At 51.9% G+C, this 25,586-nt stretch overlaps 1 protein-coding gene across 1 annotated transcript in view; it reads left to right on the top strand.

The window, feature by feature from the left end:
- Positions 1-25,586, top strand: part of CARD11 (caspase recruitment domain family, member 11) — a 32,913-nt gene that overhangs the window by 5,741 nt on the left and 1,586 nt on the right. Inside the window, exons 2-21 of the mRNA XM_006859782.1 lie at positions 2,814-2,951; positions 4,823-5,148; positions 8,137-8,316; positions 8,992-9,144; positions 9,959-10,084; positions 10,407-10,601; positions 11,218-11,394; positions 13,932-13,983; positions 15,995-16,074; positions 16,786-16,886; positions 17,132-17,184; positions 18,128-18,260; positions 18,516-18,717; positions 19,095-19,221; positions 20,737-20,977; positions 21,076-21,172; positions 21,784-21,879; positions 22,906-23,041; positions 23,844-24,023; positions 24,340-24,464. Of these exons, the coding sequence (XP_006859844.1) occupies positions 2,814-2,951; positions 4,823-5,148; positions 8,137-8,316; positions 8,992-9,144; positions 9,959-10,084; positions 10,407-10,601; positions 11,218-11,394; positions 13,932-13,983; positions 15,995-16,074; positions 16,786-16,886; positions 17,132-17,184; positions 18,128-18,260; positions 18,516-18,717; positions 19,095-19,221; positions 20,737-20,977; positions 21,076-21,172; positions 21,784-21,879; positions 22,906-23,041; positions 23,844-24,023; positions 24,340-24,464 (2,918 nt within the window). The remainder of the gene's footprint in view (positions 1-2,813; positions 2,952-4,822; positions 5,149-8,136; positions 8,317-8,991; positions 9,145-9,958; positions 10,085-10,406; positions 10,602-11,217; positions 11,395-13,931; positions 13,984-15,994; positions 16,075-16,785; positions 16,887-17,131; positions 17,185-18,127; positions 18,261-18,515; positions 18,718-19,094; positions 19,222-20,736; positions 20,978-21,075; positions 21,173-21,783; positions 21,880-22,905; positions 23,042-23,843; positions 24,024-24,339; positions 24,465-25,586) is intronic.

Here is a 25,586-nt window from a genome sequence, read left to right on the forward strand (position 1 = left end):
CCTGCCAAGGTACTGAGACTCACAGCCCAGCCCAGCCAGGCTGACACATACCACTTTACCTAGCAAGGACAAACAGACCGGTCTAGAACAGCTAGAGCAACAGAAGATACATCTTCAAAGATAGATCATCAGGAAAAACCCAAAACAAAAATGTCAGCATGACTGGCTACTACAAGAATAAGCAAGTTGTTTGCCAGGAAGTCATCAAGGCAAGCAATCAAGTTCCTTCAGGACAAACTCCCCTCTAAGACTGAAACTCAAAGGGAACACATAAGCAGGCATGTAAGCTTGCTGGCGACCACATTGGTCTACTGGTAAGTGGAAGAGGGAGAAAGGCAGCAATGAAGAAATGGGATGAGTTCTCCCACAGTCCATTGACTCCTGTTGACCTGGAGATGAGAGAGAGAAGAGGAAGGACTGGTTGGTCCAAAGTGTGGTGAGATCTGGGGACACCTGAGCCCATGGACAAGGACATAGACACGGAGGGCTAGAGCTGAGAGTGAAGCATCCAGCTGATATGAAGTGAGGGGAGATACACAAGAACACCCAAACTTACAGACAGTACCCATTTAACCTAGCCTCAATGGCTTGATAATCAGAACCTCAACTAGAGGAAGATTTAAACAAAACAAAACAAAAAAAATTTTTTTAAATGATGCAAGGATGAATTGCTACAATTTGATAAACCTGACCTATACTCATGGAGTTAGTAACTTTAAATACCAATGGAGAGGGAAGGAGTCGTCACATCAAGTACCAATGCTATCCCCTCTGTACACAAGGTGCATAGGAACAGGCAACTTAGACAATGGCTACCTAAAATAGGGGGAGGAGGGCTATAAAGGCGCAAAGTGACTGGCTTACAAGGTTTCATGATGGAATTTAGTTTAAGAGTGTGTGGGGAAAGAGAGTTCCCACTGAATAGTTTTCATCTTGTCTAAATGGGTCTGGTGAAAAGAGGTGGGGATAAGATTCTTATGATTTAATAGTGAGTAATTGTTATCATGACTAATTGCTACTGTCACAATTGTAAAATTAGAAGTTTTGTAGCAAAAACAGGGGAGTTGGTTAATCTTACAGTCCAGAAACAAAGGACCCTAGGATCATTAAGGGAGAAGAGCACAAGCAGAATGCGGGACCTCATCCAGAGAAGAAGCGATCAATGCCAGAGACCAGAGATTGGGACGTGGAGCGGGGAGCAGCTGAAGACTCTAGATTCATGGGAAGAGAGGGACTAAGAGCTGGCGGCCAGGAGACATACTTGCAGAATGTGCCCTTTGGAGGTGTAAATTATTATATATGCCTGTGGTTTTTGTTGTGTTTTTTTTAAAAAGAGCTAAAGTGAATAGTGAGAAATACTGTTAATTGATGATACATGGAGGGGATCATAATCATTGTAGTGAAACAAGGTGTATGATTTCGTCAATGTAAAGCTGATGATCTGCCCTGTAAACTTTCACTCAATCCACAACAAAAACCTTAAAATAAAGGGAGGGGGGACTAGAGGTAAATACTGTTGACTGATGGTACATGGAGAGGATTGTAATAATTGCAATGAAGCAAAATATGATTTATGGAATGTAACTGATAATCTGCCTGGTAAACTTTAACTCAATTCACAATTAAAACGTCTTTAACAATTTTTTAAAAAAAGATGGTGGGATTCTTCCACGACCAATTTGAAGCCTCCTCATATGTATGTGTGCGTTTTGAGTGTATATACACGTACATATTTGTACATTTGTCATTGTGGGTGGATACAAGGTCACAGTGTAAAAGGTGCTTCTCTCTGGATTCTTGTCTCTAGAAGGCCTGAGAATCTCTTTTCCACAGCGTAGCTGGTGAGAAACGGCATGTCTGCTCTGCACCGTGGCAGGCGTCACTAATTAATCACAGCATGCTTTTCTCCCACTGAGCTTGGGTGGAACTTTGAAATTCTTCTCTGCACAGTGTGCTGGGCAGCTTCACCAAACAGAGCTGCCACAAGATAGAACTTCATTATTTGTTATGTCTGTCCCAGGGAAAGCGTAAAGTTATAGGATCTGCAGGGAAGAAATATCTGAGAACAAAATTTTAAAGGAAGGATCACGAAATGTGAATGATAAATGGAGTCAGCGGGAGAGACACTGGTAATGGCTGAGCCGAGTGTGTTTAGGTTTAGATGTTTCCAGACTGTATGGTGATGGCAAAGATGAGCAAAGACCTTCCTATTAACTCTTCCTAGCTCCCCACACAAATATCTGCCTTCTAGCTTTGAGTTCCAGAGAGCCATGTATTACTCCATAATTGTTACAATACTCCCAAGTGCCTTTGATCACCGAAGAGCTGGTGTCTGTATGGTTAAATTTAGCCCTGGGCAGATGGGAAGCACTTTGAAAGTGTTAGCTTCCTGCAGCTGCAATTCCATTTATCCTGGTTCTATCAATTTCTCAGAGAAGGGAGACCCTGCTGAGGGCCTGGCCTGTTGGTTTACATTATCTAAACTCCAAGATGGTACTCCCTGGTGATGCAAATGGTGAACGCAACGCGCTCAACTGCTAACCCAAAGGCTTGGGCGCCTGCTTCCAAAAAGATCACAGTATTGAGAAAGCTGTGGAGGAGCCGAGTTCTACTGTGACTCACATGGGGTCGCCCTGAGTTGGGGCTGGCTAAGTTTCAACTAGTGGGACTTCAAGATACAAATCAGGTGTGATTGAATGTGTTGAGAATGTTGCTTTGTGAGTTTGTGGAGGGCTTTAAGGCCAGGAGACAAAAGCACTAGACATCTGCATCCAATGAAGCCTGGGTTCCTCTCACCAGATGATTTCTTCTAGGTCGGCTGTTGGACATTCTCCATACCAAGGGCCAGAGGGGCTATGTGGTCTTCTTGGAGAGTCTGGAGTTTTACTATCCAGAACTATACAAACTGGTGACTGGGAAGGAGCCCACCCGGAGATTCTCCACCATTGTGGGTAAGTGATTTTGCCATCAGGAACATTGGGATCCTAGTGGGAGGTGTGTGTGTGTGTGTGTTTGTGTGTGTGTGTGTGTATGTGTGTGTTCAGTGGTGGAACAATTCTAAAGGTGTGAATCTACACCTTGTGGGTTTGTCAAATGTCAACCATCTATCCCTCTCTGATGATGAAGAGGAGTCCCTGGATGGTGCAAATGGTGAACACGCTGGTTCACCATTGAATCAGCCATTGAGAAACCCTGTGGAGCACAGTTGTACCCTGACGCATGTGACATTGGCATGAGTTGTTTGGAGTCAATGGTGACAGTTAATGATGAAAAATAAGAGACAGAGGGGCCAAGTGAAAAAGAATCCCAGAGACATGGGTGTTCATGAAACACTCCACATGAGTGGGGTCCTAAGTGAGAACAGAAATTCTTTCTGCCTTCTTTTTTGCCATTGGCTTGCCCTTTCTCTTGCCATTGCCCCATGGGTCTGAGCCCTTGATTATCTAACCCCTTAATTGTCCTTTCTAAATATTCTTCAGTCATTCTTCCCTTCATCTCCACCATTACCCCACCAGTCCAGAGCACCATCAACTCTCTAGGCCCACTCTCGGTCTGCTCTTGTCTGTCTCTGTTCATCTCATGTTACCTTGAAACCTGTCTGTGGTTTCCCATTGAGCCTATGTAAAGAACCAGGTCTTTAACACAGCCCACAAGGACCCTACACAACTCAGCCTCCTGGCATGGAGGGTAAGACCCCCAGGCTCACCTTTCTGTCTCTACCTCTTCCTGTCTCTCTGGACTCCAGAACTCGGTCTTCCTTCAGTTCCTGAAGTAGGCCAAGCCTTTACCCTCCCATATCATATGGACTTGGCAATGTTATTCTACCTGCTAGAATGCTTTTTCCTTTTTCAATTTGGTGTTTCAGCTCAACTATCAGAATCCTTCTCTAACCACTCTGCCCATCAGGCTGGATCTGCTTGCACACACACACACACAAACACACACAGACATTGCATGAATGCAGTAGGTTGCCTCAATCTCCAGATTCCACGTCTCCAGCAGACTACTAGGATGAAGAGTCATCCAGTAAAATCAATCCCTCTATGGATGCTCCATCTATCTAGTCTAATTGAGTTGTACAGATGAGACACACCCTGTTGGCAAAGTGGAAGCTATAGTGATTACTCAGTAGCCACCCAGAATCCTCCTTGTTTCTATCCATTTTCCTCTAAAGCCCCACACTTCCTTGAAGCAGGAGTGGTTGAATAGGGTCCCAATTCTACTGACACCAAGTTCTTGGACCCACATACTCTGTCTCTCATAAGTCCCTGAAATTCACTCAATCTATAATTGTATTTGTATGTGATCTTTTTCTAAATATAAGCACACCTCACCTTACTGTTTTTTAGAGGTATTACTTTTATTTACATACTGAAGGTTTATAGCAGCCCTGTGCTGAGCAAGTCTATCAGTACCAGTTTTCTAGCAGCATATGTACACTTTGTTCTCTGTGTCCCATTTTGGTATATCTCACAATATTTCAAAAACTTTTTCATAATGTTATTGCATACTTAACAGACTACAGTCTAGTGTAAAAATAACTTTCATCTGCACTGGGAAACCAAAAAAAAAAAAAAACGTGTGTAACTCTCTTCACTGCAGTACTAGCTTTATTGTGGTGGTCTGGAACTAAATGGTCAGTTCCTCAAAGGTATGCCTGATGCCATCTGTCCCCCTTCATGGTCCATAAGTTTGACTACTGAGACCGAGTCTGTTTTGCCCACTCTGAGCCCCCAGTTCCCGTAGGCATTGCTGAGTGGATACTTGAGTGAGTGACATATCTGGTGTCCTCCTGGGTCCTGACTGATGCCCCCCTTGGCAGTGGAGGAGGGCCACGAGGGCCTCACGCACTTCCTAATGAACGAGGTCATCAAGCTGCAGCAGCAGATGAAGGCCAAGGACCTGCAACGCTGCGAGTTACTGGCCAAGTCCAGGCAGCTGGAGGACGAGAAGAAGCAGCTGACCCTCACGCGGGTGGAGCTGCTGACCTTCCAGGAGCGGTACTACAAGATGAAGGAGGAGCGCGACGGTTACAATGACGAGCTGGCCAAGGTCAAGGACGACAACTACAACTTGGCCATGCGCTATGCCCAGCTCAGCGAGGAGAAGAACATGGCAGTAATGAGGAGCAGGGACCTCCAGCTCGAGGTGAGGACATGGTGAGGGGCTAGTGGTGAAGCTGAATGAGAGGGACACAAATGTTGCTAGTGCTCAAGACCACCACATGGGCATGTGCAGACAGGAGAGGCCCTGGAGCATTGTCCAGCCAAATGAGGGGAAATGGTAGACCCAGGAGACCACAGGACCATAATGCACATGCTCGGACTTGCTCACACAAGCACTTCAAGCAGCCAGCTCCACCATGCACATGTACAAACATTCACATACGGAGATAGTAGAGCTTTTGCAGGGAGCTTCCCAATCCCCAGACCTCTAGATCCAACACATACAAGTGCAAGCATGGGACATGGTCTCCTGGAGTCTCATCCCAGCAAAATGACAGGGAATAGTGGACACAGACACCATGGACCCATGCAGCCCCCTCTGGTAACCCAATCCACCTTGCACATGTGCAGATGTGCTGTGGCCCTCAGGGACTTCCTTATACCTCAAGCTCCCAAATCCTCCAGGCGTGTGTGCAGATATGCGCACACCCCAGCTCAGGAAACCAGATCCGCCATACACCTGACCTGAGAGGGAATGGGTGACATTGGAGCTCAGGGCCCCAGTTTCTGGTACTCAGGAAAACTTCCTAAGAACGGACACAGCACCTGTTCAGTAGAGACATGAGCCCCTTGGCGCATGTCAAAATGTGCCTGCCGCATTTTGTTGTTGAGGATGGCGCAGGACTGGGTGATGTTTTGTTCTGTTGTACATGGCATAGCCATGAGTCAGAACTGACTTCATAATATCCAACAAGGACAACAAGGGAGCCAGTGGGACTGGAGCCAAATGAGCAGGTGCTACAAAATGAGGTGGGAGAGATGGCCAGGGGGTACAGTCAGGACTTCAGAATTTATTCGAGTCTAGTGATAGGAAGTCACTGAAAGATTGAGGGCCAGGGAGTGACAGCTGATTTAGGTCTGGAAGGATCACTCCAGCTGCTGTGAAGAACAGACTCGAAGAATATTTATTAAGCACCTGCCATGTGTAAGGTACTGTGCTAAGCACTATGAGGGACGTAGGGATAAATAACCTGAACTCTGCTCAAGTCACTTACAATTCAGTGATGCAGATGGATGGCCAAACTATCAACTGGAATCCAGGGTCCCATGAGTCTGTGCTGGTGTGGCCAGTGAGGGGCATGGGTTAAAAGCAATGCTGGACTCAGAAATGGTTCATTCCGGTCCAACCCACTGCTGAGAATTGCCTTTCCTGATATACTGAATCAAAGCCTACGTTTCTTTTGTGTGTGTGTGTGTGTGTGAATTGTGTGAAGGTTTACAGAGCAGATCATTGGTTTTACATTCAGCAAATCATACACTTTGCTTCAATACAATAATTGCAAGCCCCTCCGTGCACCAACATTAACAGCACTGACCTCTATTCACTTAACTACTGCTTTCCTCCTTGTGTTTCCCACTACCTTAATCTTTCCTCTGCTAACCTCCCTCTTGTTGTGTATTAGCTGCCCTATCACCTATGTTAACTAACATGTGTTGATCTTCTAGCCATTAATAGTTTTCCCTCCCATTCCCCTCCATACCCATCATAGATCATTTATTTTTATCAAGAAAACTTTTTAACTTTTTACAGTATTGATCTCATACAAGATTTGTCTTTTTTTTCTTTTTTGTAATTGACTAATTTTACTCAGTATAAACATCCATAGATGAACCTGATGTGAGGTGTCTCACAGATTCATCATTAGTCTTCAGCATTCCGTTGTATGTATGTACCAAAGTTTGTTTAAGCATTCTTATGTTGATGGGTATGTAGGCTGTCTCCAACTTTTCGATGTGTCTCTTGCAGGCTGCATATTGATGGATCAGAACCTGCGTTTCTTTTTGAATATTTGGTTGTTTCAAGTGAAAGTTTGCATAGCAAATTTGACCCGAATAGAGATTGTTCCATGACGTTGGTTGCATCCCTGCGCTGTTATCAGCACTCTCCCGATATCCAGATGTCTGGTTTCCTGCCTTTCTCTGTCTTCTCATCTTTGGTCCTGGGCACATGTCACCCGCTAATCTCATAAAGTTGATTTTTCTGAGGGACATATCATCCACAGGCATGTTTGTTCTATAGTCCCAGCTGTTACTGGACTGGAAGGTGGTCTCTGGAGTGTGTCCAGTTTCAGGTTAGAAGGTTTTCTCAGGACAGTAGTCTCAGAGGTTCTGCCAGTCTCTTTCCAACCAGCAAGTCTGGTGAAGAATCTACATTTTTAATGAAATCCCCAGAGACTCTTATGAGGAACTTGTTAAAATGTACAGTAGATTGAGAATCAGTAGATCTGGGCTAGAAAGGCAAATTCTCAGTACAGGGTTTGAACTGAAATGAACCGGTTGGAAGCCCAGGTTAAAGGCATGAGCTTGTATGGCCGGAAGGTTGGAGTTCAACTCCAAGCTCCTGCTTTAACCACAGTTGGCTCTTAGCTTCAGTTTCCTCATTTGTAAATGCCAGTGATGAAAATCATATGTGGACCTCCAGGGTTGCTGGGTGGAGTGAAAGAGGGAAGGCACCGTAAATCTAACGCAGAGTGGCTCATTTCAGTAGTACCCCCCCTGCAATGCTAACATCCTATGCCCACTAGAGTGGGCTGAGGATAGGATCCCTGGTAGTGCAGAAGGTTAAGGTGCTGGACTGCTAACGAAAAGGTCAACCCCATCAGTGGCTTTGCAGAAGAAAGCTGCAGCAGCCTGTTTCTGTCAGTCATGATTTACAGCCTGGGAAGCGCTGTGAGGCAGTTCTGTTCTGACACAGGAGGCTGCTATGAGTCACAGTCGACTCAATGGCCCCCAGTAATAACACAGAAACTATCAGGACCCTCCATGAACAAAGAGACAGTGGTTGGTTTGACTGAAGGGGGATCTCTGTTCTACCCACTGAAATAGGGGTCATGCAGGGGGCACCCCAGGGCAGCATTGCCCCTCTCTGAGGGCATCTTGCCAGCTGCGTGCTCCCATTGGGGTATTTCAGATTGACCAGCTGAAGCACAGACTGAACAAGATGGAGGAGGAATGCAAGCTGGAGAGGAACCAGTCTCTGAAGCTCAAGAACGACATCGAGAACCGGCCCAAGAGGGAGCAGGTGCTGGAGCTGGAACGCGAGAACGAGATCCTAAAGACCAAAGTCCAGGAGCTACAGTCTGTCATCCAGGTGAGCAGTGCACGTGCGCATGGGGCCACTGTGGTCTGGAAGCTCTGGCCCTCCGTGGCAGGCACTGGGGCCTGGCTTCCCTCCTCTGCCTAGTCGGCTGTCCAATGGGAGGTGGTACTTGTGGGCGCTCCCCAGGAAACCCCCATTCCCACCACGCCATGCCCTGGCCCACTAGGAGAAAGCATGCTAGGATACCCAGTTGCCCTTCACAAATCCTGGTAAACACGGTCCTCAGGCCTGCACCTCCCTGCAGGCCACCTTCTGCAGGGATGAAGGAGGGAGGAACGGCTTCCTTACAGCAGCAGCCGTGGGAAGGGACAGGCAGGTGTCCCCTTCCCCCAGAATGACCCTCCCATTCCAACTGGCTGTCTGTGCTTCAGAGTGGAGTGAACTCGTCTGGGTTGGACCAGAGTAGATAGTGTTCCTGGAGGGGTGTCTGGAGTCAGATCAGCCCCCCTTTGGTATCACCTGTGAAGTGTTCTGAGGCTCCAAGAAGAGCTGAAGGAACAGCAGGAGTCAGGAGACCCCAGGGAAGTGGGTCAGACTGCTTCCCAGGTAAGACGCTTGTGCTACTGTGTTCCTGGCTCCAGCCACTGCTGGCTGTGTGTCCACCGCTGGCCCTGAGCCCTCCCCCACATGTGCAACTCACCCTGAGCCCTCCCCACCTGCCCCCAGGCCGGGAAGCGCAGCCTGCCCGACTCTGACAAGGCCATCTTGGACATCCTGGAACATGACCGGAAGGAGGCCCTAGAGGACCGACAGGAACTGGTTAACAAGATCTACAACCTGCAGGAGGAGGCCCGCCAGGCCGAGGAGCTGCGAGACAAGGTGGGCCACTCAACCTCTGAACCCCAGCACCCACCGGGCCCCTTGCAGTTGCTTCGTCTGTCACTTGTATGTGTTCGCTTAGAAGAGGTAACAGTGGCTCTGTAGACTCACACTTTCTGTGTGGGAAACCCGGGTTCGAGTCCTGGCCAAGGCACATCATGTGCAGCCACCACCATCTGTCAGTGGAGGCTTGGGTGTGATGCTGCATAGATTTCACGGGAGCTTTCAGCCTGAGACAGACTTAGAAAGAAAGACCTGGGAACTAGGCAGTGAAAAACTGAGCGGCTCACAACTGTCTAACCTGCAGCCTGTCTGGAGCACATTCTGTATCTAGGGGGTCACTGTGAGTCAGGGTGACTTGAAGGAAGTTAACAGTGACAACTATTAGCTTAACACTTGTCCTCCCCCCAGACAGTAGGCCCAGCAGTGCACAGTGTCCACATGGTCCCCAGGGCCCACCAGCCGCTCCTCGGAAACCCTATACAGGGTCGCTGATGAGTCAGAACTTAACAACAACTGCATGCCAATAGATGACAGTCTAGTGTAAACATCTGTTTTCTACATACTGGGAAACCACAACATTCCTGTAACTCACTTCACTGTGATAGTCTCTTCATTGCTGGGTCTGAAACCAGCCCGCATTATCTCCAAAGTTGGCCTATAACCGGTCTGCAGCAAACCTCATTTGGGTTGCTGCCCTTGAACTGCGATCCCTCCCAGCCAGATACCTGACTCTCAGAGACAGGTGAGGTCCTGACCCACCAGGCCGCCTGCAGACACCCTGCCCTGTCGCTTGTCTCCATGGGGCCTGCAGTACCTCGAGGGGAAGGAAGACCTGGAGCTGAAGTGCTCGACGCTGGGGAAGGACTGTGAGATGTACCGGCACCGCATGAGCACTGTCATGCTGCAGCTGGAGGAGGTGGAGCGGGAACGCGACCAGGTACAGCCAGCACCAGGCTTGGGTGTCTCCCAAAGGCAAATTCTGTCCCCAGGGGTTTGGAATCGACAGGCATTTGGGCTCTGAGCAGCCTAAGCCTGATGCAGATGAATGGTACGGGCTAACATCCAGGTCCTGGGGATTCTGCATGCTTATCTGTGAAATGGGTTCACAGGGTGAGACTGTACTAGGGCATGCTGCCTGGTGTGTCACAAGGGCTGGACAGACAGCGGAGGGGGAGTCAGGCAGACCAGAGTGTCCAGTACTAAAGCCTGGAGTGGGGGTTTCCAACTGAGTGTGAGTCCCAGGTACCCCTCCCCCGCAGGCCTTCCATTCCCGGGATGAGGCCCAGACCCAGTACTCCCAGTGCCTCATAGAGAAGGACAAGTACCGGAAACAGATCCGGGAGCTGGAGGAGAAGAATGATGAGATGCGCATCGAGATGGTGCGGCGGGAGGCTTGTATCGTCACCTTGGAGAGCAAGCTGCGGCGCCTGGCCAAGGACAGCAGCCTTGACCAGGTGGGTCCCGAGGCCCAGCGGGCAGCCTCTACCTGATAGGTCGCCTTCATGGGACAGGAGCCTCCACTGAGCAGGCTGCCTCTACTGGATGATCCTGGTGGCCAGCTTCGGGCAGCAGCCCATCCATCTGATGCTCCTAACAGGGTCGATGCCTCTCTCTCTGAGAGGTCCCCATAATGGTTCCACGTCAGATTTTTGGGGGCACCATGAGTTTAGGGCAGCCAGGAACAAGTAGCTTCATCCGCTCTGTGAAGAGTGATTCGCCCACACAACACTCACAGCACACGTGGGACCCCAACGCATGAGGCGATTGCATGTTGTGTGTGTGAAAACCAGGTGCTTGTCCACTCAGAAGCACCATGAAAAAAAGATCTGGCCATCTACCTCCAAAGACTCGGCCACTGAAAATCCTGTGGAGCACAGTTCTACCCTGGCCCACATGCAACAACAGTGGGAATTTGGTGCATTAGATTTCGGGCCCAGAGCAGGCCCTGAAGTGTAATGCCTTCACCCATAGAGAAGGCAGGTCTGGGAGGAGACAGATGGTGGAATCTGGATGGACAGGGTGGCGGAGCCCACTGTTCGCTGACCCTGGCGTGGCACCATTTCACCCCAGAGCCTGCCCCGGAACCTGCCAGTGACCATCATCTCCCAGAGTTTTGGGGACACCGGCCCCAGGGCCAATGGTCAGGAGGCTGACGATTCCTCCACTTCAGAGGATTCGCCCGAGGACAGCAAGTACTTCCTGCCCTACCACCCACCCAAGCGCAGGATGAACCTGAAGGGCATCCAGGTACTGGAGGGGGTGTGGGCCATGTGGTCACAAGGCTGTGAGCAGAGGGGACCAGAGGAGTCGAGTACAAGGGTCCCAGGCCTAACCCCCACTCTATTCCCTCTCAACAGCTCAGGCTGTTTACCTCTATGTTCTGACCAGTTCCCTCATCCTTGGTAAATGTTTAGAAAACAAAGGAAATAATTGTTATTTCCGGGTTCATTCATTTATTCAGCAAGTACAGCCTTAGTGAGTGCCTAACACAAATGAGGGCCTAACAGCAGTGGCACAGGAGTTAAAGCACTTGGCTGCCAGCTGAAAGGTCAGCAGTTCAAACCCACCAGGCACTCTGCAAGAGAAAAAGATGAGGCCGTCTGCCTCAGTAAAGGTGACAATCTTGGAAGCTCTATGGGGACAGAATCGCCTCAATGTCAAAGAGCTTATTTGTTTTTTTAATAAGCAGAAGTAAGTGCTGGTGGCATTGTGGATTAGGTGATGGGCTGCTAACCACCAAGACTCCTGGTCTGTTAGGTAATGGGGTGAATTTCCACAAAGCAGACCACACTACCAGGCAGCAGGTAATCAGATCTCTTGGTGGGGAGGCCCCGTTTTTACAAGAGCTGTATTGCTACATGGCAAGTTGCACCTGTTTATGGTGCACACCTGGCTGCGTTTGCACCTGTGAAATCACAGCCGCTATTCCCTCTTGATTACGAATCCTGGTGTGGCGCTGAGGGTTAATGCATTGGACTGCAAGATTGGTTTGAACTGCAAGGTTGGTGGTTCAAGCTTACCAGCTGCTCCTCAGAAACCCTATACAGGGTTGGTATGAGTCAGAACCGACTCAGCGGCACTTAACAACAACAGCAACAATTCATTCATGATTTGGAGTCCTGGTGTGGTACTATGGGTTAATGCACTGTCCTGCAAGGTCGGTGGTTCAAAATTACCATCCACTCCTCAGAAACCCTATACAGGGTCACTTTGCATCAGAACTGACTTGATGGCTCTTAACAACAAGAACATTAACTCTTGATGAGATAATGAATATCTTCGTCTCCCCCAGTTTCTTTGTGCCCGTTGTATACCCCCTACCCATCTCTCCAGCTGCCCCCCCCAAGCCCTGTGGTTGTGTTCTCTGGTAGTGGCCCTTATGCATGGTCCCTCTTTGGGGACCCAGCCGTCTTTATGACATGGCCCTACCTCTGTGGAGCTCACTGGCCACCAGCAGAAAGGGCACCTGCCACTTAGGGTCAGAAGTCATGCAAGAGGCCAAACCTACATTGTCATCTCCACTCCCCACCTTGTGTGACCCTGAGCCAAGTACCTAGTTGCTTTGATGGCATACTGGGTTATGCACTGGGCTGCTAACCACAAGGTCAGCAGTTCAAATCCAATAGTTGCTCTGTGGAGAAAGATTCACAGCCTTAGGAGCTGTATACAGGGTCACAAGGAGTCAGAATCTACTTGATAACAATGGTTTTTAAAGAAGGTGAGGACACAATGGGGTAAGGAGCCCTGGTGGCTCTGTGGGTTAGGTGTTGGCTGCTAACCATAAGGTCAGTGGTTAAAACCTACTAGTCACTCCACAGGAGAACAATGAGGCTGTGTGAGGCTGTACAGAAGTCCTGTACAGGGTCACCAGCAGTTGGAATGGACTTAGCGACAATGGGTTTGGGTGGGATCATGAGGGTAGAAGCCCTAGTGATGCTAAGCTTTAGTATTCAGCTGCTAAACAAAAGGTCAGTGGTTCAGACCCACCAGAGGCTCCATGGTAGACAGGACCTGGCAGTGTGCGCCTGTAAAGATGCAGCCTGGGGAGACCCATCGGGCAGCTCTGCTCTGTCATGCAGGGTTGCCATGAGTCACAATGGACATGACAGCGCATGGTATCACCATGAGGACCATAGTCCCTGCTTTTTGGGTCCCATGAGACTTTGGTGAAGTCCCGTTTGCTTTGCTCTTTGTCAGTATCTGGGACAGTCCCTGGCACGTGGTGGCTCTGTATGAACAATGAATGAGTGGGTGAGTGAAGGGATGATGTAGTCTCCCAAGGGCAGGGCTGTGACCAGCAGGGCGTGGGAATGCACCTGCCCTGCCCCAGCTCTGCCACCCAGAAAGCCTAGGTTTGCTCAGGCAGTCACTTAGCACCTTGTGTCAGGAGCACTGAGCACAGCTGCCCGAGAGTGCATCTGCTCACACACCGCAGGAACGTGGCCCCAGGATCTCTCCTGAGCCCTGTGCCCAGCTCTGCTCAGTCTCCTACCCTTTGCACAACCCTCCTTCCCCCCTGCCCATCCACCACCTTCTGCCAAGAACTGCACTGCACCACTTCCTGGGGCAGAGCTGGCTGGACCAGCAGCTGCCCAGTCGGACCTGAGGGACCTGGCATCTTCTCATCCTGCACAGCCACTGGGCATCATGCATGCCATGTGCCCGTGGTCCTGGGCCTCCGCTCCCTCAGTGCTAAAGGCTGGCACTGCTTGCTTGTTCTCCCTGGTGACATGCGTCTGGGGCCTTGTTTGATTTAGTCCTCTGCCTTCCCCACCCTCTTCCAGCTGCATAGAGCCAAGTCCCCCATCAGCCTGAAGCGCCCATCGGATCTTCAAGGTGAGTGAGACGGGTGAGGCCTCCTGCCCGAGCTCTCTCTGGCTCTCTCCATCCATCTGTCTCTCCCCCTGCAGGCATTTGTCCTGCCAGGGAAAACCCAGGCAGGCCAGGGGAGCCTCCGGCTGGTGGGTATCCACTCAGGTGCTAATTAATGTTCATCGTCATCTGAGCCCCGGCTGTGGACAGGAGAGAAGCTGGCTCCCTCCACACGCTCCTACCTGCCCTGTGTCAGGAGCCCAAGCCACTTGGGCTGTGCGTGACTTTGCTCTCCAAGCCCGGGGCTCTCCCAAATACACTGTCTTCAGAGTCCCCCTTGCTGATCTATACCAGCTGGCTGGCCTGAGGGATTCCCGCCCCCAGTGTTCAGGGAGGTCCAAGGAGATGCCTCTGGAGCCTGTGTGTAGGAGGGGTGATCAGAGCAGGGTCCCTCAAGGGGGCATTGAAACTGGAGAAAGAGGAGAGTTCCAAACTGTGGGCACAGTCTCCTGCAGAAAGCTGCTGTGCCAGCCGGGGCCAGGCAGAAGAGTGTCTGAGGGAGGCGGGGATGGGGAGCCTCAGATGACGAGACAGACCGAGGGCTTCTAGGGGCTCTAGGAGGGTAGAGACCCAGCTATAGATGGGGGCTTCTATGGGCTCTGCGAGGGCAGGGACCAAGCCTAAATGAGTAGGAGATGCTCTGAGGTGCTCTGAGAGGAAGGGACCAAACCTCGATGGGGTAGGGGCTTCAAGAGCCTCTGGGAGGGCGAGGAGCAAGCCATAGATTGGGGGCTTTTAGGAGCTCTGGAAGGGCCGGGACTGAGCCATAGATGGGGGCTATGATGGGCTCTGGGAAGTGAGGGACCAAACCTAGATGAGTGGGAGGGCTTTGAGCTGCTGAATGCTGGGACCTGGTAAGGCCCCTCCATCCCCTCGAGGTGGGGTGGGGAAGCATGCATGTGTTTGCTCAGGTGTGTCTGTGTGCATACACCTACATAACTCTGTGAAGATGTATGTGTGTGTGTGTATATCTGTGTGCACCTTCATGTACCTGTGCTGGCATACATGTGTGTGTGAGAGCAAGCACTTGTATGTGTGCTTAAGTCTATGAATTTCCTGGGTACACGTGTATACACATGTGTGCTGGTGTGCATGTGTGCAGTGCATGTATAGGCAAATGTTGTGTGCACATGAGTCTGCATGTACCTGTGGCATGTATATGTGAATATGCTGGTGTGCATGTGGGTATGTGTATGTATGTGAGCATGTGTATGTATATGTGAGTAGGTATGCCTGCATGTACCTGTGCAGACTTGTGTGTGTGCTGGTGTGTGTGTGTGTGTGAGTATGCATATGTATATGTGAGTGGGTATGCCTGCATGTACCTGTGTAACTTGTGTGTCTTCTGGTGTGTGTGTGAAGGTATATACCTTCATGAACCTGTGTGCACACCTACCGATGTGTCGGTGTGCCTACAGGAGGGTGTGTATTGTGTGAGCATGCATATGTATATGTTAGTGGGTATGCCTTGTGTACCTGTATGCACACTCATGTGTGCATGTGTATGTGTGAGAGAGAGTGTGAGAGAGAGAGAATGCATATGCTTGTGTGCATGAGTCTGCATGTATGTACCTGTGTGCACACTTGTGTGCTGATGTGTATGTGTGCGAGCATGCATGTGCTTGTGTGCATTGTATATGCGTGCATGCACAGCCAGGTGAACCACAGAGAATGGGGACCTGTCACATCATCAGGGTACTCTGAACAGTGTGCCCGTGGTTCCTGAGGAAGCAGGAGAGACTGGGGGGTCTCTCCTAAGGAGGAGCAGACTTTGCCCGAGGCCCCTTTCCCAATCAGCCCTATTTGAATGGGAGGAAACAGAGGAAAAGCCACTGTCCCCGAGTGTCCACTGGGCTGAATGTCCGGGTGGTTATGGGCTCCTCCCCTATCAAATGCCCCTTAGAAGGAGGTACAGGCACAGCAGCCCAACAGAAAAGCCCCCTCAAGCCCTCCTGTCCTCCTCCTGTCTGGATAGCAGGCCGGGAAGAGGATGACCTGGATGCCAGCCCCAGCTCTTCTAACTCTCTGCCCCCCAGCAGCACCTTCGTCAAGATGGTAAGGACCAGTCACGCTCTGCTCACCCCTAGACATAGCACCGTGTCCCCAAGCCCCTGGATCCTGCAGCCTGGCCTGACCGTGTTTATTTAGAGCTGCTCTGTTGTCTCACGATGCATTTGCACCTTTACTCCGCCACCTTCCCCAATTTAACACTCGGTGGGAGAGAGCCAGGCCTCCCAGGGCTGCAAACTGCAGCATCCTGGCCGCATCTCTCCTGGCCAAGCCCTGCAGGTTCCCCGAGGAGGACCCTAGTGCCACCCCACCCCAGCCCAGCACTGAGGGAGTAGAATTGAAATTCCAGCCCCAAGGGTCATTGTAGGAGACTTGTCAGCACAGGGAGGTAGAGCTTTCCTAACAGAACGGTGACAGCTGGGGCAACAGAAACCTTGGCTGGTACTGAAAGCTGACCCCACAAGCCTCTGCGTCCCCATCCTGGCCAGAGCAGGGACCCACCCTGAGAGCTGGCAGATATGCCTTCACCCTTTGCACTCCCTTGTACCCCAAGCAGATGTTCAAGCAGATGTAGCTGTCCCCATTGCTGGCCACCCTGGGCCAGGTACCACAGTCTGGGGCCATTGTCACTAGTGTGAGTAGAAGGCGGTAGTGAGCTGAGTTAAATTTAGTTCCCATGGATGTAGCATTGCTGCCCTTGGAGGCACCGGAGTCTAAATGCCAGCTCCCCATTACACACGGTGTGTGTTTCCAAAGCCACCCCACCGGAATCGGAACAGCATCATGTCAATTACCGCAGAGCCACCAGGGAACGACTCCATTGTCCGGCGCTACAAGGAAGACGCCCCTCATCGCAGGTGGGGGTAGGGAGGGACCCTCGCCCCATGCTGCCATCAGTCCTTGGGTTCCCAAACAGGTGGGCGGGACAGAACCCATTTCACAGATGTGGAGGCTGCGGCTTGGAGACTCAAGGTGTCTCTCTAGAGCCCCCCCGGTCACCAGCCCAGCAATGTCTGGCTCCCTTTTCCCTCCTCCCCCACCATCCCCTTCTGCTCACCTGCCGATTGGGGGACACCCTACAAACTCCCACTCTGTCTTGCAGTACGGTTGAAGAAGACAACGATAGTGGAGGATTTGATGCTCTGGACCTAGATGGTACGTACCTGCTCCGTGTCCTGGGGCTGCCCTAACAAAGTGACACAAACTGGGTGACCTCGAAGGACAGACACCTTCCCCTACAGGCAGCCTGACACCTTCCCCTACAGCCAGAAGTTGGCTCAGCTCAGCCCACTCAGAGCCCCATGATGTCGAGTCACAGAGATGGAGAATGTCCCTGAGTCTTGCCCTATTGGAACCGTATGCTTTACCAGTCACCAGTGGGGATGGGAGGATGGGCCCATGCACGTATGCCTGAGCACCAACCAGCACAGTCCTCCTGGTGTGGCCTGTCAGTCCCCAGGGCTCCCTTCCTACCTCAGTGCTCACCAGCCAAGCCTGCCAATAGATCAAATGAAAGAGCCAAACAAACAAAAAACCTGCTGCCATCAAATCTATTCCTACTCATATTGCTCACGGAACTGCCCATAAGCTTTCCAAGTCTGTCAGTCTGTACAGACAGACTGCCACATCTTTCTTCCTCAGAATGGATAGAAGATTTGAACCACTAACCTTCGGTTAGCAGCTGAGCACTTTAACCACTGTACCACTAGGGCTCCTTCAAAATCAGAACTAGCTATTGCTAATCAAAAGTTCCCTTCCTCTAGATAAAAAAAGAAGTGTCAACAACTAGATAGCAGACCAGGCCTTTCCGTGAGAAAAGGCAGGCCTAACCCAGAAAGGACATGAGACTGTTTGCTCTGCTTGACCACCTAGGGATCCACTGAGCTGCAGTAGTTGCCGTCTCTCCTCACCCCCAGGCCTTCCTGCCCAGGGGAAGATTTTCCAGGAGGAGCAGAGGTCACCTGGTGCCTGGGCCAACCTCCTCCATCTTTACCAGCCCTCCACACTCACCTGCCACCACATCTCAACTTTGATGCTCCCCTTGCCTGTTGCACCTGGACCCTGATGCCCCCCTAACCTGGCCCCCCATTCCTTGCAGATGACAGTCACGAACGCTACTCCTTCGGGCCCCCCTCCATCCACTCCTCCTCCTCCTCCCACCAGTCCGAGAGCCTGGATGCATATGACCTGGAGCAGGTTAACCTCATGTTCCGGAAGTTCTCCCTGGAGAGGTACTGTGGCATGGTCATCAGAGATATTTGTCATCCTGGAGGTCCACAGCAGCCCCAGGGTGGGGAGAGCAGGGTGAGGGTCCCAGCAGTGGGTGGGGAGGAGCACAGAGGAGTGCCTGGAAACGGCACAGAGGCCTCTAGTACTGCATCCATGTCCTGTCATAAGGCCCCAGTGTCTGACAAAATCACTTCCTACTTGGCCCATCACAACAGCCCAACACAGACCCCTACCTGCTATCTTGTCTCCCACCTCAGGCCCTTCCGACCGTCGGTCACATCCGGGGGCCACGTGCGGGGTCCGGGGCCAGCGGTGCAGCACGCCACACTGAGCGGGGATGGTCTCAGCACACAGCTTACTCTGCTGGGCGGCAACGCACGGGGCAGCTTCGTCCATGTGGTCAAGCCAGGCTCCCTGGCAGAGAAGGCTGGCCTACGCGAGGGCCACCAGCTGCTGCTGGTGAGGGGGACACAGGTGGGGGGGCTCCATGTTATGGCAGGGGGCATCAAGGACCCCCAGCTGCTACTGCTAAGGGTGGGGACAAGGAAGGGAGGCCAGAGTTAGGGGCGGGGCCAGCAAGGGGCTTTAGCTCCTCATGTGAGAGCTCTCAGGGCCTCTTAGCCACTAGACATTTCCACTCCATGCAGCATACTGCACATGTACACACACACACATGCCAGCGCATATTCACACAGACACACGCCAGCACATGCATGCTCCTAAAAACACATGAGGGACAAAGGAACTGGTTTCCGGGGGAGGTTCTGGAAATGCCACTCTCCCTGCTCGTGCCACATAGCTTCTCCCTTGGGTTCACCACACTCTCTGGTCATTAGCTGGAAGGCTGCATCCGAGGCGAGCGGCAGAGTGTGCCCCTGGACTCTTGCACCAAGGAGGAGGCCCACTGGACCATCCAGCGTTGCAGTGGCCCTGTCACCCTGCACTACAAGGTCAATCACGAAGGTAAGGTCAGTCCCGCTCGCCCCATTCCACACCTCCATGCATCTGTTCAATAGGGGTAGGGCCAGCAGAGCAGCAGGCGACTATGTTGGTACAAACAGTTCCCACACTTGGCTGAGAGGTTATCAGAGGAGCCTCCGAAGAAAAGTTGGTTATCTACTCCAGAAAGATTACAGTCATGGAAAATCCCGTGGAGCACAGATCTGCTTGGACATGTGATGACCCCACATAGCCAGTGTGTCTACCTGTTGAAGTATGGGTCTCCCTTTGTGCTAGCTTGATAGTACAAGTCCACACTCCTGGTGTACTGCTCCGGCTTCACCCTGGGAAGCCTGAAGGGAAGATTGTGTTCCCAGCCAGATAGAAGCAGCAGATCCACACCAAGGAGGCCTTGTCCCCCGCGCAGCACCAAGCTTTTGTTTTGAAAGAGCCGTTCTCTGTGCCTTCATTAAGTTGGCCTCCCTCCCAGAAGCATCCCCACATGGCTGCTCTGGGAAAAGGGGGCCCTGAGCCCCTCACAGGTCTCTGTGGCCCCCAGCTCCGAGGCAGACCGCCATCCCTCTACCCTCCCTAGTGTCTTGTTACTGGTGTCTCCTCCTTCCATGACCCCTGTCACACCAACGATGCCATGGTTTCCATTTCCACATTCTCATTCTCACTTCTCCATGTGCCTGCCTGCTCTGCACAGTTGGCTGTCGTCTTTATCCCTGGCCTTGTGAATGTTTCAAGTTTTCTCCCAAGCCAGCACCAAGGGTACAGCAGAGCCAGAGATGGCATGTGAACACTGCCCCCTGGAGTTGTTCTGTGTTGTGACCTTGCAGCCTCAGATCCAGGGAGGAAAGAATGACTCTGTAGGGTCATGTTTCTAAAGCCCCGTCCTCCCAGAGGGTCCCTGGGCAGTGCACCTAGAACATGCTCAACTGCTAACCCAGAGACACCAGGGAAGAAAGGCCTGGCGTTTCCATTCCCTAGTCCTATTATCACAAGGGGGTAGCTTTCACAAACAGAAATGGATTCTCTCACAGTTTAGGAAGTTAGAAGTCTGAATTCAGGGTGCCGGCTCAGAAGAAGGCGCTCTCTCAGTCGTGATATCTAAGAAGTGCAGTAAAATGAGCCTGCCTGTGCGTGAGAATGTAAATGTCTGCAGTTTACCATACACAAGGGGGTTTCAAAAAGTTCATGGTAAAATTACATTATATTTTTTTATTCCATTTTTCCTGCAACATCTTAAGGCCCCCTTTTATAAACGATACGTCATTTTTTTAAAAACCAGAAGGAACAAGTGCTGTGCAGTATCAGGGTGCGTATAGAGATCATAGCCCAGAACCTCCTAAATGTGATTGTTCCAATTGGCACAAAGGTAGCACTGAGCTTCCTGAAAGCCATAGTTGTACAGCTGCCCACTCATCAGGAGGAAGAACTTTGTCTTAAAGTGAAACGCATCCCTGGATGCTGTGACTGAGGGGCCCCAGGAGGTGTCTTGGTGGCTGACAGCCCTAAGCCCATCTCCTCCTCTAGGGTACCAGAAGCTATTAAAGGACATGGAAGAGGGTCTCATCACATCGGGGGACTCCTTCTACATCCGGCTGAACCTGAACATCTCTGGCCAGCTGGATGCCTGTTCCATGTCCCTCAAGTGTGATGACATCGTGCATGTGCATGACACCATGTACCAGGACAGACACGAGTGGTTATGTGCGCGTGTCGACCTTTTCACAAACCACGAACTCGACATGGGCACCATACCGAGCTACAGCCGGTGAGATCAGGCCCAAGGGTCAGAGCATACACATCACAGAGCCCTCCACATACCCCCAGTCCAGTTCCATTCCCTGAGGCCCGCCCCTCTCTCCCCAGAGCCCAGCAACTCCTCCTGGTCAAGATGCAGCGGCTGATGCACAAGGGTGGCCGAGAAGAAGCAGATGGCACCCATCACACTCTGAGGGCCCCGCGGGTAGGTCCCCCCAGCCACCGGGAAAGGGAGAAGGTAACAAGTGAGAGCCACTGATACTGGAAGGATGAATTCTAGGGGTCTGGGTTCCTTAGAAATGTGCCTGACTGACCCAAGCGGCTTGCACTTGACTCCTAACTGAAAGCTTGGTAGTTCAAACCCACCCAAAGGTACCTCAGAAGAAGGCCTGGCAGTCTACTTCTGAAAGATCGGCCGTTGAGAACCCCATGCAGTGCAGTTCTCTGACATTTGTGGGGTGACCATGAGCCAGTTGACTGGATGGCATACGTTTTTGAATTGCCTAGGAATCAGACACCTCTCCCAAAGAGAGCCCTTTCAGCCCCAGGGCATGAGGGAAGCGAGGAAGACAGGTATGAGCCACGGTTCTCTACCCATCTGCCAGCTCTGGTTTCTGTTGATTGGAACAAGTCACCTTCCCTAAGTGTTGGGAAGCCTCTAGGTCCAGATGGCGCCCTCGTCAGATTCCATAATGGCGGTGTCTACCATGCAGTGACAAAGGGACGGGAGGGCCAGTGTCCAGGTCTCAGGCTAGGATGGAGCTTTCATCCCCTGCCAAACCCAGCCACCCTGACCCCTTGGCACTCTGCTTCCAGAACACCCTACAACCTGAGGAGCCTCTCTCCAGCAGTGACCCCCGCGTCAGCCCCCGGCTCTCAAGAGCAAGCTTCCTCTTTGGTCAGCTCCTCCAGGTAAAGCTCTCTCAAGTGCCCACCAGCTGGCCTATCACAGTCCAACTCTACCTTCTCCCAAAAATCACCATGTGTCATGTTGTGCAGCTTTTCAGGGTGCTTCGTGTCTCCTCCCTTTGGGTCCTCACCACGACAGACCACAGTCTGCACTTTTTAGAAGCAAGATGCTCCCATAAAAGATCTGAAGAACCATATGCTACAAGGCCCCTTAAACCACAGAGTTGTTAGAATAGAAATAGAAAAAGCAAGAGAGGAAAGCAACCATTCCAGGTATGAAGGCATCAGATTAAGGATGACATTGATCTCTGAGCCTCCTGGCAGCCCAGGAAAAAGGGAAACCCTCAGGTTCTGTAAGTCTTCTCTGAAGCATGTTTGCTCTGTGGTACCCGAAGGGACTTTGCCCTCTTTTTCCTTGTACCCAATTCCATTAGAACAAGGGATCCTGTAGTATAACGTGTGATAACTTCAGCAGTAACGTCACATATCCCAGCAGCATTGTGCAAGGCCACTACTTACGTCACCAGTTGATAGGCACTGAGGGAGTCATGTTCAGGCCACCCCTGAGCATGTTACTGTGTAGACGCTCCATGAATCATATCCCTGTGGAAGTGCTTTCCGAAGTCCCTGGGTGCTGCCAACAGCTAAGGGTGTGCTTATCTGCTTCCTGCCAGGTTGCAGGCTAGAGTCTGCCCAGAGGCATGTAAGAAAAAAATCCTGGTATGGTGCTGTAGGATACACACTGGACTGCTAACCACAGCTTGGTGGTTCAAATCAGAACTAAATCAATGACACTTAACAAAAAGCCCTGTGGAGCAGTTAGACTCTGACCCACACAGAGGTACCACGAGTCCAAGTTGACGCAACAGCAGCTGGTGACAAGGGTGTCTGGTTGTCACCACCCAGGGGATGTCTCCTGTCTCTGCAGGGCCCTGGCTGACCCAGACACCTCAGCCCACATGGGCCAAGGGGCTTGTCCCAGGCCTGGTCGAAAGCAGACTCAGTGGCTCTCTTCCCTGTCTCCCTCAGTTTGTCAGCAGGTCCGAGAACAAATACAAGCGCATGAACAGCAACGAGCGGGTTCGCATCATTTCGGGGAGTCAACCGGGGAGCCTGGGCCGGTCATCGCTGGATATCACCAAGCTGCTAATTGAGAAGCAAGAAGGTACAGTGGTGACCCCCACCCAGAAACACAGCCCCCTAGCCCAGAGCCACCCAGACACACAGCCCCTGTCCCCATAGGCTGCCCTGAACACACAGCCCCCCAGCCCAGGGCCTTGCAGAAACAGTGATGCCCCCAGCCCCAAGACTGCTCTGCCCCACACACACCCTGCTCCCCTTAAGAGTGGAAGCTGCCACAGGGAACTGAGCAGTCAAGGTGGGGGTGAGAGTCATCTGCTGGGCCTTGCTCTGGAGGACACTGCTTCCTCCTGTGGACTCCCTGCCATGCTCGCCCCCTCTCTGATACTCCCTGACGTTGGCGCGCACACCTAGACACCATGTTAATTGGAGCTGTTTGCCCTGAAGTGTTTATGTATCGATTTGTCTCGCCCACTAAGCGCCTCTCCCATTTATCAAGCCGTTCAGGCCACCGGGTATCTACCTCCCCGATACTTGGCACCTAAGATGGCCAACAGCTTTGCCCACCCCTGCACAGGGAGGCCAAGAGGGACTACATAGTGTTCAGTGCCAGACTGTTAGCTTCAGTCTGTCTACCAATAGACCCCTCCTGTCCCCATCCCCACACACGGCCAGAGGGGCTTCATGAGGTGCAGCCAAGACAGGTCCCCCCAACTCCAGCCCTAGTGGCTTCGCCATCCACCTGATCAAGCCCTTCTTCAGAGAAATGTCCCCTTCTGGAGTGATGTGACGTTGTGGATTTAGTGCACATCTCTTTCACTGCCACCAACCCCAAGAGGCAGCCGCCCCGCAGCAGGTCTCACCACCACCCTTCTCTGTGCCCACAGAGCCGGAGTCCGAGGGCGAGCTGAGTAGGAACCTCAACCTGGTCCCCTACAGCCTGGTGCGCTCTTTCCCCTGCCCGCGCCGGCGGCCGGTGCTCTTCTCACCCTCCCTGCTGGCCAAGACGCTGGTGCAGAAGCTGCTCAACTCAGGGGGTGCCTTGGAGTTCACCATGTGCAAGCCAGGTGGGTGCAGGGGCCCTGGAACCATGCCCACCCACCCCACACCATCAAATGCATTAGCCTCCGTGCCCACCCCTGGAGCTACACCCACCTCTGCACTCACTCCCAAAACCACACCCACCCACCCTCACCAGTCCACCCACCCTGCACACCACTACACCTTCCTCAGTGCCCACCCCCAGAACCACACCCACACCCCACCATGGGTTTGGAGGAGCCCCATTCAGCCCCTCGGGAAGCTGCCTCATGGAGCAGGGACTATGAAGGTGGAGGTGGGGGAGCTGGAGCACAGCATAGCAGAAGGCCCCTTCGTCTCCAGATGTTGTCACGAGAGAGGAGTTCCTCAGGAAACAGAAGACTGAAACCATCATCTTCTCCCGGGAGAAGAACCCAAACACCTTCGAGTGCATCGTGCCCACCAACATTGAGGCCGTGGCTGCCAAGGTGAGGCGCCCTGTCCCAGCCCACTGGTTCTTTCTGCTGTAGCTGTCCCTCTCTGCATTCATCCTGTGACCTCTGCCTCCCACAGCCCCACCCTAGGCTCTGTGTTCCAAAGGAAACTTCTGGTCCTTCTGGTCCTTCGGTGCCTGTATGGTCCGTTGTTAGCACTGTTTAGTCATGTGTGTGTCTACTTGGGATAACTGTCCAGAGTGGGTGAGCGGGTAGCAGGGAAAGTGGCCTTTGGGAGGGGGTGTTATTAGGCAGCACAAGGAAGCCAAGTCAGTCAGAAGGCATTGGTGGCTCCAGGCTGGAATTTCCACCTCCCAGAGTTCTCCAGCACTGCTGTAGCAGAAATTTCACAAACAGAAAGCTACTTTTTCATGGTTCTGACTCCTACTGACCCTGCATAGGGGGTTCTGAGAAGAAGCTGTTGAATTTGAACCACAGGTTCAAATGCACCTTGAGGTCAAGTGCATTATCCCATAGCCTCACACCAGGACTCCCAGTTTTAGGAGGCTAGAAGTCTGAATTCAGGGCACCTACTCTCTCTCTCTCTGTCAGCTCTGGGGGAAGGTGATTTCTCCTTTCAACATCAGTGAGCCCGGCATCCCTTAGAGGTAGATCTCCATGTGTCTTGGCATCAAGATTTCCCCTGGGTCTAGGAGGTTCCCAGCACAGGGGCTCCGGGTCCAAAGATGTAGTGGATTCCTGTCTCTTCTTATTTGGTGGAAGTCAGTTCCCTCTGATCTCTGCTCACTTTGTTTGTGGGATAATGCACTGGACTGCAAGGTCGGTTTGAACCACAAGGTAGGCAGTTCAAGCTTACCAGCTGCTGGAAACCCTATACAGAGTCACTATGAGTCAGACCTGACTTTACGGCAATTAACAACAACGTATCTCCTAAGAGATGGCTCCAAATGCAGCCTGCTCCTCTAGATTGCATGCTGCCACAGGAGCACAAGCCCTTCTCACCCACCTCGTTAGCATCAGAGTTGAGAATTACAACATACTGAGAATCAGGCCCAGCTGAGCTGACATATACTTGGGGGTGGGGGGGTGGGGAAGGGGAGTGGGGGCACAGTCCAAGCACCCAGGTTCGATTCCAGGCCTCTGCAGCTCACACAT

This window comes from Chrysochloris asiatica, unplaced genomic scaffold (genome assembly GCF_000296735.1).
Source record: "Chrysochloris asiatica unplaced genomic scaffold, ChrAsi1.0 scaffold00034, whole genome shotgun sequence".
NCBI classification, from domain to species: domain Eukaryota; kingdom Metazoa; phylum Chordata; class Mammalia; order Afrosoricida; family Chrysochloridae; genus Chrysochloris; species Chrysochloris asiatica.